This window comes from Culex quinquefasciatus, chromosome 3 (genome assembly GCF_015732765.1).
Source record: "Culex quinquefasciatus strain JHB chromosome 3, VPISU_Cqui_1.0_pri_paternal, whole genome shotgun sequence".
Lineage (NCBI taxonomy): Eukaryota > Metazoa > Arthropoda > Insecta > Diptera > Culicidae > Culex > Culex quinquefasciatus.
In genome coordinates, this window is record NC_051863.1 from 193,138,809 (window position 1) to 193,153,182 (window position 14,374).

General features: G+C 34.7%; 1 protein-coding gene across 1 annotated transcript in view; it reads right to left on the reverse strand.

Annotated features, from left to right (window-relative positions):
- LOC6030994 overlaps positions 1–14,374 on the reverse strand; it is a 222,975-nt gene that overhangs the window by 142,639 nt on the left and 65,962 nt on the right. The window contains exon 3 of the mRNA XM_038261863.1: positions 12,726–12,876. Within this exon, the coding sequence (XP_038117791.1) occupies positions 12,726–12,842 (117 nt within the window). The 5' untranslated portion in view covers positions 12,843–12,876. The remainder of the gene's footprint in view (positions 1–12,725; positions 12,877–14,374) is intronic.

A 14,374-nucleotide genomic window follows, 5' to 3' on the forward strand; every position in this document is an offset into this window, starting at 1 on the left:
CCAAAACAAAGATAGTGCATCTCTAGGGTTAGTCAGGGTCTGGGCTGGCCTAACCAACTCCAAATAGATGTCACCACGAAAACAATGAACAATCATGTCGGAGGTACCTTCTCCATTTGCATACTAACAAGTCTTGAACCGCCACGCTGCCAACGAATTCATCGCGCAGTATAATCACTGGGATTTTAAAGATGCGCTAAGTGGTTGAATCGGCTGCTGCTGTTGGTCTATGGAGGTTTGAAGTTGAACATTTTTTCGGTAATAAAAGTGCGCTGTAAAGTGCACTGCTTATGACGTGTTGAATGTGCAGCCAGTCGTTGAAGGGAATTTCAGAGAGCCCCAACACACGTTTGTACGTACCACACGAGAGAGGGTCATTCAGAAAGCGTTGTGTTGCGAGTGCTAAATGATAATATGATGGGGAAGGTTATTTGACTTTAAAAAGGAATATTTATCAGCCATAAAAGAGTGTGATGTGTCGGGAAGGTCGATGCGCTGAAGAACTGTGAGAATAATTTGTGATGTTAATTGAAGAAGCGGTTCCTCATTATGTCATCTTTTGGTGCAAGCAAAGCAATTCTTTTTATTTTTAAGTCATTTTTGAAGATAGAGAGGCATTAATTTAAGAAATCAAACAATATTTTTTCTTAATACTTGCAATAATTTTGCATGAGTATTTCTATGTATTTTCAGAATGTTCATATTAACTCTCACATTTGAAATCACTCAAAAAATATTTTTTCACTATAAGGTTGGCTTATTTTGAAAATTTTTGACAATATTTTTATCATCTATTCGAGACCTCGGAAAATATCACAATACTTTCATTCTTTATACATTGAAAATCTGAGGCATACTTGATAAATTATCGTATCTAAAAAAATGTATGCAATTTATCGTTGATAAAACCTCGTTTTTCAGAGACTTCAATCAAATCTTTGATTCGAATTTTAATGAAAATAATATTGTAGTCAAAATATTTTTTTCCTATTTTTCATAATTGAAAAAATGTTTTTTTTTTTAAATTGTCAACACTGCCAAATAAGTTTTGATCAATTTGTTTTCGATGTACAGTATGTCAAAAAAGTATTTACACCCCTTGGGCACTATGAACATTTTGTGATGAAACATGTAACAATTTAAAGTTTGACAGAAACCTAGTACTACGTTTTGTTCAGAAACTCGTGCCAAACATTTTGCTACAAAAAGCTCATGAAAAGATGATTTTCATAAAAAGTTATATAACAAATACTATTACGAAAATAAAAAAGGTACAAAAAAAGTTTGTGCACCTTTCGAAAAATTAACATAAATAATGTTATTTGTTGACAAATCACCATAAATCCAGTCTCCCAACTCCAAATAGGCATCCTTGACTGATTAAAAAAATAATTTGGATTGAATATAAAGTTTACTAACTACTTAGTATAAAAGTTCATATAACTCTGGAAATTCTATATAAAACTTATCTAAACTTAATTTTGCAAACTTTTAATTCAAATAAATGTCAATATATTACCATAGAATAGCTAAATAAACATTTTGGAGTGGGTATAACACCGTTTTGGGGGTATTTGTATCGATAGAATAGATTTTTCGTTGGAATTTCGTACCAACCCGGAATTACGTCGTCGGAAAATCCGCCGGCATCTGAACCGGTCCACAATTCACAAGTCAACCTATGTGGCATCAGAAAGGGCATAAAATTTCCGATCTTTCGATATCCATACATCCAGGTTTTCTATAAAACCCACGTTTTTAAATACCTAAGCAAAAACGTTGTTTTGGTTTCGTTTGAGCAACCTGCCAAAATTGTATGGAATTTCGTAATTTTTGTTCTCGTGGATCAAACTTACTTTTTGCCCAGGTATTTAAAAACGTAGGTTTTAAAGAAAACCTAGATGTATAGGTATCAAAAGATCGGAAATTTTATGCCCTTTCCGATTTCACATAGGTTGACTTGTGAATCGTGAACCGGTTCGGATGCCGGCGGATTTTCCTACGACGTAATTCCGGGTTGGTACGAAATTCCAACGAAAAATCAATTCTATCGATACAAATACCCCCAAAACGGTGTTATACCCACTCCAAAATGTTTATTAAGCAATTCTATGGTAATATATTGACATTTATTTGAATTAAAAGTTTGCAAAATTAAGTTTATATAAGTTTTATATAGAATTTCCAGAGTTATATGAACTTTTATACTAAGTAGTTAGTAAACTTTATATTCAATCCAAATTATTTTTTTAATCAGTCAAGGATGCCTATTTGGAGTTGGGAGACTGGATTTATGGTGATTTGTCAACAAATAACATTATTTATGTTAATTTTTCGAAAGGTGTACAAACTTTTTTTGCACCTTTTTTATTTTCGTAATAGTATTTGTTACATAACATTTTATAGAAATCATCTTTTCATGAGCTTTTTGTAGCAAAATGTTTGGCACGAGTTTCTGAACAAAACGTAGTACTAGGTTCCTGTCAAACTTTGAATTTTTTACATGTTTCATCACAAAATGTGCATAGTGCCCAAGGGGTGTAAATACTTTTTTTACATACTGTAGAAAATTAATAATCGTGTAACAAAAATTCGTCGGTGCTTGTGTATTTTTAAAACTAATGCTTGCAAAAGAACTGCACTGATGTAAAATGCATTTTGAAACACTTATTTTACGCAAAGTTTGTTACCAATGGAACTTAACATGCCTTGGAATTTGCCAAATTAAAAAAAATAAGCTTTTTTTTTGACTGAAACTATTTTTAAGGAATCAAAATCAATAACTTCAACTTTGCCGAAGATACAAATTTCCCCCATTCTGACAGTAAAAAAATAGAGAAATCTGATTCTTTTGCAATCGGAAGCGTCAACTCTTCTAAAAGTTAGAAGATTTAAAAAAAATTGGACGAATTTAACTACCCAAGCGTTTGAGATTTAAAACTTAGTAAATGAAACAAATATTTCTCGAAATAGAATATTGCAGAAAATTAAAATTTAGAAAATTTTAACGATTTCAAGTCTTTTTCAAATGCAGCAACTATTGGTCCGATTTTCAAAATTAAAATGAAATGTGTGTGTAATTTTCTGATCTTTCCAATAAACAGACACAGCAAAAATCTAGCTGCATGGGCTTGGGTGTAAAATAAATTTTGCATTACTTTATGAAATTTTATGTAATATTACATCCTGAAATATGTAACCCATCAGCATGGAAACTTCTTTGACTGAAATTTCAAGCTTTTAAATGCTTTTATCCCTTCTATTCTTCAGCAGTCCGATGGCCGAGCGGGCCAAGGCGCCAGTCCTTACTGTTGGTGCTGGGTTTGAATCCCGTCCTTTGGGACTTTTTTTTGGGATTACAAAAGTTGTGCATGTAGTGTGTGATATTAGGTTCTTTTTCAACAAAACTGTTGTGCATGCTTTTTCATGCGATTTTATCATCGGATTGTTTGCTGTGATTTTTTAACATCAAGCATAACATTTCAAAAAGGCCAAAACCCCAAAGTTCATACTTCTTCGGAAATACCGTCAAATGGGGCGAATCGGGACTACAGTCTGAATAGCAGCAGTAGTTTTTAAGAGCACCTTAAGCTTTAAATTTTGAAACCGATGTACTAATTTTATTGTTCTGTGTCTATTCTTATAGTAACCAATCGCTACCGCTAACCAACTGCTATGAAACCTATCAGCCTAAACCAACATTAAAACCACTAAGTTGTAACAGCCTCCCCAGAACCCCGATAAACCTCTGTTAAAACCCAAAAAGGACCACCGCAAAAGGTTGTCACGGCATATTTATAAAACCTAAATAGGAGTTCAAGCCTTTAACATTGAGCAGTTGGCCTAACAACCTCCTCAAAGCCTTAATAAAACCTTTGTTAAAACCCAGTTAGGAGTTATGGAAAATGACATTTCATACGTCTTCAAACGTCTTATGCCAGACAGATTTGCCAGACATGCTGAAAAAAATAGTCTTTGCCTTGCCAAATAATATAATGGAGATGGTTGGCGAAAGTGGCGATGATGAAATAATATATATTGGAGCTAATTAAAATAATTTGAAAAATTATTTCTCGCCGTTATTGCCTTAATTTCAGCTGCGGTTAAAATTTTATCGATAAATGTGGGGATGTTAAAGCCAAAAAATCAACTCGCCTCATCAAAAACAATTCTTTTGTAATTACAATTTTTAATTAATTTTTTTTCATTTTTTTGAAAAAAAAAAAGTTCAACAAATATTTGAACGTCGATAGTTATACTAGTTATGGCAGGAATTCATCATACATGTTTGCTTTCATCAAATGCTAATCAAATTTATTGCTTTTTCAACTTTTTCTACCAAGATGGCGGTCAATCACAATCAATCAAATCATGCATTTATCGACATATTTATGGATTGCTATTTGGCCACGTTAAAAACTTTGTTAGGAGCTTATGGTTTTAAGTAAGCTTTTTGCATGCCCAAAGGCAACTGACAGCTACAAAACCCTTGGTTTTAAAGAAGCATAAAACCATTAGGCATGACATTGCCATCGGGTTTTCAAGACTCTCTTAAAATTTTAATGAAACCTCATTGAAATCCATTTGGCTTTTATTGCCAACGGGTTTCATGTCCGAGGCATAAAACCTTATTAGAACCTTTAAATCAGCTCATTGGTTGCTGTGAAATCCAACATAAAACTTAAAAGCAATCAATATGCATCCATAAAACCTTAATAAATCTAGGTTTAAAAATGTTACTTGAGCAATAAAAAATATCACAATATTGTGCTAAAAAATTGCTACAACCACTGTTTCGATTCGCATAATGATATGGGTACGGTTTTTAGGATTTTTTTGTGAAACATTTGAAAAAACATTTTGCAAAAGCGTTTAATTAATTTTTTTTTATCGATTTGCCCTCAACATAGCCTACAGCTTTGCTTAAGACACCACTTCGATTTGAAAATTCTATTCCGAGGTACAGATTTTCGAATACAGTGCCATCCCGTTTTTGACAACATGACGTAATTTTTGTGTTGATAAAATTGGGAAATCTTGAAAAAAAATTCTCAGAAAAAAAACTAATAATATTTGTGTGCGAACCATCAATACAAATAGTTAACTCTTCATATTGATAATTTATAAATATTCCCCTAAACCAAACCCTTTAAGGGAATATTTAAAAATTATTTTATGAACGAAATTAATGATTTTTATCTTTCAAACAAAAAAAAATGGTGTTGAAAAATATTATTGCAGTAAATGTTTCAATTTATTTTCAAGTTATTTAGAAATATTTTTCAATTGGTAATGTTTGTATCAAGATTATTATTTTTAAGACATGTACTGGGGTAGTCCACACAAGGTCGATGCACTATTTAAAAAAAGAATTTTGCTTCAAATTTGTTGGAACCAGTTTTCTTTATAAAATTATCGATTCATACTACATTTTAAACTGAATTCGAATCACGAATCAAATATTTTACATTCTATATCAAATTTGTTCTACTGAAAATGCCTATGAATTTGAAGATTTTTCAATTGCCTATCATCGTATCTTAAAATTACCATTAAATTCACCAGCACAACTATAAGTTTACTTTTCAAACATTATCAAATCTCATTTTAATTTTTTGTAATTTATTATTTTTCTGCAATTTTATTGTGCATAATGAAAATTCTTTCAACAATTCTCTATGGAATCAGGTTTTTAATACTTTAAACAAAGTTTTGCAAGCCTTTTTGTAATTTATTGTGACTTCATTAAGTTTGATTTTGATCTAGGTAACTCGCCATGCCATTACTTGGAAACGATAAAATATATGGAAACGATAAAAACTCTGTCAAATTAAGTCAGCTTCCCGATCATATCTCACCACCATCAATAATGAATTTCAATAATTGAATCCACCCCGGGACCAGGATATAATTAACACAGTGCCACCGTTTAGCACTAAATCAAGTCCCATTTCATCATCGCCAACAAATCATAACCCGAACACACTTGTTGCAGCGCTATCGAGGTCTCTCTTCAAAGAAATAACTCATTCAGCTGCGATTGCGCACTTCTTGTACCACCAGCAGCAGCAGCAACGGTGGCCAGTTTTGCGCAACTCCTGTAGAACAACACCACCTGACTAACAGTGCGTATACAGCAAACGCGCGTTCCGACTAGTGGCTAGTAGCTATTACCAGGCAGCAGCAAAGTGAGAAGTTCTCACCGCATAAATGCCGACACCACGAGAGAGACCATCTAAGCCGGCTGGTTTCACAAGTCCATTAATCTTGATGCGTTTTTTTTTCTCCGGGTGGGGTGTTTAGATGAGCAGCCGGACGAGCAGGCGACCACAGATATCTCAGGGATTGAATCACCCGACGCAGGTTTGGTCAGTTGTAACACACTTGTTGACCAGTTTGGTGGCGAAGACGACCACAACCAGGTGATGATTATACCTAATTGGTGATTAATAGTTTGGAGATTGTAAGCGGAGATTAGATTTTTACATAATTGACCAGAAAGTGGGTGAAAAATGTTATAAACCACCTGAAAGGTCGTTTCGGTGGAGACGCATGGTCGTTTAAAAATATTTTTCTAGGGATGTTCATATCTTAACATTCGATCTAAAAAGTACATAAAAAAAATTCAGAAATTTTTCATCAAATCTCATCTATTTCATCTGGACAAATCTCCACCATGTTGTCATAGCACAAACCGAAGATCCACTCGAGAGGGTGATGCTATTGACATTTAGCATGCCCCTTCGCGTCATTTTGTAAAGCAACAATGTTGCCTACCACATTAAGCTTGCAGTAGCTGCCCGAGATGTCCCTGAAAGCTCGTCGTCGTCGTCGTCGTACGAGCAACAGCAGGCAGGCTCGCTGAACAGACAGCTGACGACGCGAGGACCGGTTTCACTTTCATGGAGCACACGGAGCGGAGAGCAGATTTCGCTTTCAATTGTAGTAATGGCCAGTAATTGCGGTTTGAGCGCGGGGTTTTTTGCTCGATCGATTCGCGGGGTTGCTCCTCGGAGATCTGAACCTCAACTTGGGCCGCGTTTAAGGGGATGATATTTAAATCACACTAGAGTTGGGTGGGGGAGGGGTTTGGAGATGTGTGAGATTGGAGCAGATTTATTTATAAACGTTGATATGGAGTGTGTTCATGGTCTCTCAACTTATAACCACAACTTTTCTATTAAGTTACATACGCCTTATTTTTAATATTAATTTGGATCAAAATTTAAAAATATATTTGAATATCTTAACGTGTCCTATTTTGATTAAATATTAAAAACGAGTAATCGATATTTTCGTGAATCTCATTGTTGTAACTTTCGTTATGAAAATGTAGCAATCCAGCGCCCTGGACAAAAAAAAAGCGATTTTAATACAATTTAAATGTACTTTTAACAACTATACATTATTTTTCATGAAAAAAAAAAAACAACTATACATTATAAACACCTATTTGAAAGGTGATACTAATACGATTCTTTTAAAAGATGTAAAAATGAATTGAGGTTTTTTATAATGTTCTTGAGGATTGTCCGAATTTTATTCAAAGTTTTTGACGGTAAAGATGAATGTAATAAAAGTTAAAAAAGTTATTTTGAAATTATTTTAATTGAAAAGAATAATAAGATGCTGATAAAATACTTTTTTTTGTCAAAAATAGAGTTTTTAGCCTTTTTGAAAAGTTATTAAACTAAAAGTTATGAATAGTTAATTGGAAATTTTATTAATTGAAGAGAGGATTGATAGAGAGGGCTAATTAGAAGACACTGATATAACTAATTTTTTTCAATTTTGGGAGGCCTTTTTCTCAGTTTTTCGAAAATAATTTTTGCATGGGTTCTTTTCCTTTACAAAGTACTTTTATAATTGCAAAAAACGAAACATTTATCGTGAAATTTCACCTTTAACATTCCAACGCCCAAGGCTCCAAAAAAGTTGGAACGGTAACTTCAACTCAATGGTTCTCGGGCATAACTCAACCAATCAAGATGATTCTTCTTTCCAGTGATTTGTTAGGATGTCTAGATGATTATAGAACTTTGCAGAACTTAATTAGATCAAATCTATAATTTTTGCGACCATCATTCCAACTTTTTTTTTCGCGTGTAAAAAAAATTCGCCGAAAAGTCCGTGGAGGCAGTCGTTTAAAAAAAAAGGTTGAACGATGTTTTCGATCGCAGAAATTACAGATTTGTTCAAATCAAGTTCGGCAAACTTTTAGGATTATCTAGACATTCTTACAAATCACTGGAAACAAGAATCGTCCCGATTGGTTGAGTAATGCCCGAGAACCAGCGAGTTGAAGTTACCGTTCCACCTTTTTTGGGAGGTTTGGGCGTCCGTGTAAGTTGGACATGCGTTGGGCGTTCCAGTGTTAAATGCCTATAACTTGAAAACGGGCACTTTATTGAAAAATGTGTAAAATCATCTTCGATTTTGAATTTGATTTTACATCTAAAAATTTGATATTTGATTTTATTGTTTTTCAATATTTTGCCTTTTCCAAAAATCACATTTTTATTCAAGACTCTGGTACCAGATGTTGCCCTACCTTTGAATGTTGATCCAATGATGAAAATATTAAAAAAAAACTTAGCTTTCGTGATGAAAATTCAAGTCGATAAATCGTGAAGAAGTTCTAGAAAATAACTCGCAATGAAAAACAATAAATGAATTCATCGTCATTTTATTCATCGAATATTTTTTATCAATATATTAGCTTGAAATTTCTTAACGCATGCATTTTCGATATAAACAAGGCTTACTCGTCTTAATTTTGCATTAAAAAAATGCTTAATATAATCTGAATTTTCTACAACATCTTCAATGAGTTTTGCTCTCAAGCACAATACAAATACTATTAAAGTTTCTGTTTTTGAATTAGGGCCGTTGCAAATATTTTTCAAAGTTTATGACGCCCCCTTCAAAATGGTTTATTAAAACATTTTTAATAAACCTTAAAATTTTTATGGAAATAGAAGACTACTGAAAACAGAAAACTATTATAAATGTATTTTTATACTTAAAATCATGTTAAGAATGTTTCAGCTCATAAAAAATAATTTGGTTTTTATTGAAATGCCAATGTACAGTACCTCAAACAGTAATTTTCTCGAAAAATAAAATTTTAATTAAACTTTAGATATAATTAAACTAATGATTGCAAAATAACTGGGCTGGCATTTTAAAACGCTTGTTTCACATCAATTTTGAATCCATGGCTTGTAATGGCAATTTTTATTTGATATTTGTTTTGCCCTCTCCTCTCGACTTTGGTCAGAGTCGAGGGACATTACCTTCAAAAAATATCGGCCTTATTCCATAAAATCAAGCAGCACAAAAATAATTATTTGAAAAACTTGAAATTTTTACTGACAAACTTTAACCAAGCGAAAATCAACTGATTTGAGTATGCATTCCAATGTTAATTTTCACATTTTTAGTCAAGCTGGGACAATTTATGACATCTGGAATTGTTGATTTTTAGCACAGATGTTAGACAAAATAGAACTTTCTGAAGCTAAATGTAATTAAAAATAGTAATATTAATCAAGCAGCTAGTTAGACTATGAATAATTAATACACAGCAAAAAAAAGTTGAATTTTGGAATGTTGAAAATTTGGTTGATTGAATATTACTCATTTTTTGAGTAATATTACTCAAAAAATGTGTAAAAATGTGAACCTGATGAATATTCAGCAGAAACTGATGAAAATTCACCAATTCCTGATGCAAAATTACACATTTTTTTCGACACAAAATCTGTCACCATTTCCTGATGGATATTACCATAATTTTTTTTCTGTGTATTACAAGAACTTTACGATAAAATATTTGATTTTTTTTTACAAATTAATGGGGTTTGGATGGAGAAATATATTAAGTTTTACATAATTTCACGGGATGTACCAGATTTCACGCGTTCTGCTAAATCGATAAAATTCACTAACCGTATTTACAATCTTCCATTGAACAGTTAAAATACTATTTGATTATAAAAACTAATTAAAATATATTTTCATAAAATTATTATTGGCTTTAGTTAATCTAATGATTAATTGCTGAATATATGGCTTTGGAAAAAATCAGTTTATATCTTTGTGCAACTTTTTATCTTTTCAAACAAAACTTTTAAAGTGTACCATAAACCTTTAAAAATCATTCATAAAAAAATAAAAAGATTGAAAAAAAATCTCAGAGAAAGTAATAAGCATTAACAAAGGTAGAGGTTTTAAAAGATGTAAAAAGTTGTATTTTCAAGAGTAAAGTTTTGGAAACAAAATTAAGTCCAATGAAGAGCCAATTAAAATAAAATTTTCTGAAAGAATACTATTTTTTTTCATACAAAATTTGCAAAAATGCTTTAAAAATAGGTAACTCTTAACAAAAATAAATCTAACACAAACTTCACACAACTTTTCCTTTCCAGCGCTCAGAACCTGTTACTTCACGCAGGTCTCGGTTCTCCGCCGCCGGGCCCGACTCAGATTTGCCCCACTGACATTTAGTGAGAGCCTCCACACCGACGCAAAGTGACTTATGAGCCGACGTCCCCTTCCAGTAGATCTTCACGACCTTCCACGCTCTCTTCTCAGTCTCAGTCTTAGAACTCAGAGGTGCAACTTTGGCTTGGGGGAAGTTGAGCGGGGGGCGTCAAGATGACATTTGCATTTGCGCCTAGACTGTTTGCACGAGAATTTTGCATCGCACATTTAGAAGGTTAGGCCGAATTGTTACTTTTGTGCAAGTCAATCGATTGGAGAACTTTGAGTTTGAAGATTAAGAAGAAGAAAAAAATCGGGGTTCGTCGCTTGTTTTGGTTGGGGCCAATTGTTCTGAGGTTCGTTTGTTTGTCTGGCCCCCCTTCTAGGTGGGGTCGCTGCGATCGATGCTTTGGTTGACTGGCTCTGTTGGCGTGTTCTGGGCCGAATTAGCATAATCCCGAAGGTCATCCGACGGCATTTAAAACTGGTTGTTTGTCGTTTTTGTTTTGCGTTACGAAACGTTGATCTTCCTTTCGTTTGGCTTCCGATGGCAGGGGGCACGGTGAAAAAAATGTTTGTAAATTTATTTGAAATAATCTGAACAGCGATGTCACGTCAGAGTTCAAAGCAAAAGTGGCAGAAGAAAGTTTGTATTGATAAATGACACAACCATCAGGGTGGTATTTCGTAAGGCACGGCTTACAACTGGGAACCGTTGGAATTCCGGAATCGAAGAAAGTCGTATTTAACATGGAGAGATGAGCTCATAAATCATCTCAACGTGGATGAGACGCTGACTATTTGTTTGTTTGTTTGTTTTGATTTGTTTACTTTCTACTTGGTAGGTTTTGATGCGATTTCTTTGAGTGTAGGTATGTGACTAAGCTACTTGCAATTTATTTTTCATTACTTAGATACATACATTGTCTTTAAAAGTCGGTTTATTTGATGATTTTGAACAACTCAAAAAACTAAATTAACAGTTTTAGTTTCTTGTTTATTCCTCAAAATTGCCGTAAATTGAAAATAAGCTGAAAATAATTACATCTAATAGCTCACTCAAGCTTATCCGCAAATTCATCCGATTATCATCGTATCCCACCCACTTCCAGATGTTCGGATCCCCTCTAAATCAACTTTCATTTTCACTGATCTGAGGATCCCCACCGACAAAAAAAAACATCCAAACCAGCAAATCATTCACAGTCCAAGATCTCCCTCGTGCCATCGAACCACGATCTCCGGCGCGGATCTCCAACCAAACGCCCCATTCAATTAATACGTTCCGAAAAACAGAATCGAAAAAAACCCAGTAATTTCGATTTCATTCCGGTTTGTTTTGATCCACCGTTCGGCGCGGGCGCTTAGACGATCTTCCTCACCGAGATGAGCCCTTTTGCGCTCGGATTACACTAACCACCGTTAGATACGAGGCAGATTCGCTTTTTATTACGTTGAGTTTGGTTGGTCTGGCCTGGCTTTGCCCTCCCGCTAAGTTGCTTTGGGGGGAAGGGGTCGTCCAAAAGTTACGAAATTGAAACATCACTCTATTCTTTTCAGATAGATGTTAAAGAGACGATTTTCTTGAAGTTTTTGCTGAGTGAGCTATTTGGAGACGACCCCTTTCAAACGTTTTGGCACGTCATCTTCATGACCCATGGCTCGTTGGTTAAAAAAAATGAAATGAGATAAAACTGTTTTTTTTTTGTAATAGTTTTTTTTGCGCTGCGGTTGAGGGGGTTAACCTCCCCCCTTCGGGGCAGTAGCAGCATATGAGGCTCATTACGACGACCGGGCTCGGCTAATTCATCTGCGCTAGTGTAAATACCATCAGGCCCGCAAGTGCTTGAACGAAAGATGATGATGATTTTGAGACGACGACGGTGATTACACGATACTTTATCAAAACGTTGTTGGCGGGACGTCCCAGAAAGCAGCAGGTCGGAAAATTACTCATTCAAAGTGTGAGAGAGCGTGAAAATGTGATTGCATCCACTTACGAGTAGGCCTGAAGATGGTACACGTGTGTAAAGTCTCCGGTGACAATCGGTAATGAGCCGAGCGAAATTGGCGGCTTTTGTTAGTTTTAACGACTTTTGCAACCGATTTCTAGTCTCAACATAGCTGGTGATTTCAAACCGGGAGACTCCACATTAAAACGATTTCAGTTCAATTTCTTCACACCTTGGCAAGTGAGTGAAGAGTGATGTAACAGCGCCACTTATCGTAACACAACCTACCTTGTACAGCTTATCCTTCTGGTACCAGACGTCTTCCTCTTCCTCCTGTGCGATGAACGTCGAGTCCAGGTTCAGGTCGTCCCGCGAACGGGACAAAATTTTGCGCCGTGACACCATCTCCCGCGGTAGGGTGGCCTCAAGGGAGCCCAAGCTGGAATGGGAGAAGAAAGGGGGGTTTTAGTACTATTTGAAATGGAGTTATTCGCTACGTTTTCTCAAATCGACTTTTCTTTGTGTTTTTCGACTTGAATGACCTTGTCCACGCATTCCTTATGTCAATACAGCCATTTTGCACCATAAGTTGTTCCATTAGGGTGTAATATCAATATCGATTTTCCAGCACAGCACTTTTTCAGTTTCTTTTGGGGTCCTAAACAACTCCCCAAAGTTTGGGACCGATTGGTTTAGTCCTCACTTTGCGCAAAGCGATTCAATTTTCCATATAAATTTGTATGGGGAAAACCATTTTTTAGGATTTTGATATTTAACAATTCGACGTTTCATGCCATATCAAAACCGGACTTGTAATCGGATGCTCTGGAAGGTGCTCTACAACTTTGCCGAAGAGAGTATGGTGCTAACTTGCTCCTGAAAGAAGATATAGCGCCCTCAAAACTCGTCTAAAACGTGATTTTCGAGCAAAAAACACGTTTTAGACGAGTTTTGAACACGCTCTTCTGGAAAGTTGTGGAGCACCTTCCAGAGCATCCGAATATGAGTCCGGTTTTGATATAGCATGAATCGTGGATTTAATAAATATCAAAATCCAAAAAAATGGTTTGCTCCATACAAATTTATATGGAAAATTGAATCGCTTTGCGCAAAGTGAAGACTAAATCAATCGGTCCCAAACTTTGAAGAGTTGTTGAGGACCCCAATAGGAAATGAAAAAGTGCTGTGCTCACTAAATTTGGACAACTTTAATTTTTTCCATACAACCATATTACACCCTATTGTTCCATACAAGGCTCCATACAATTTTTCGTGCTGTTGCAGGTTATAATTAGAACATTTTTGAGTAACAATTTCCCGATTTTTTTTATTTCCAAATAGCTTTTTTGATTTTCGATTTTTTTTTGTTTCTGGGGACTAAAAAAGGCACTGAAATTTAAAATGGTGCAAAACCTTATTTTTTGTTTAAAGAATATACAGTATGTAAAAAAAGTATTTACACCCCTTGGGCACTATGCACATTTTGTGATGAAACATGTAAAAAAATTAAAGTTTAACAGGAACCTAGTACTACGTTTTGTTCAGAAACTCATGCCAAACATTTTGCTACAAAAAGCTCATGAAAAGATGATTTCTATAAAAAGTTATATAACAAATACTATTACGAAAATAAAAAAGGTGCAAAAAAAGTTTGTACACCTTTCGAAAAATTAACATAAATATTATTTAACGTTGTTATGGTTTCGTTTGAGCAACCTACCAAAAATGTATGGAATTTCGTAATTTTTGTTCTCGTGGGTCAAACTTACTTTTTGCCCAGGTATTTAAAAACGTAGGTTTTAAAGAAAACCTAGATGTTTGGGTATCAAAAGATCGGAAATTTTATGCCCTTTCCGATTCCACATAGGTTGACTTGTGAATCGTGTACCGGTTCGGATGCCGGTGGATTTTCCTACGACGTAATTCCGGGTTGGTAC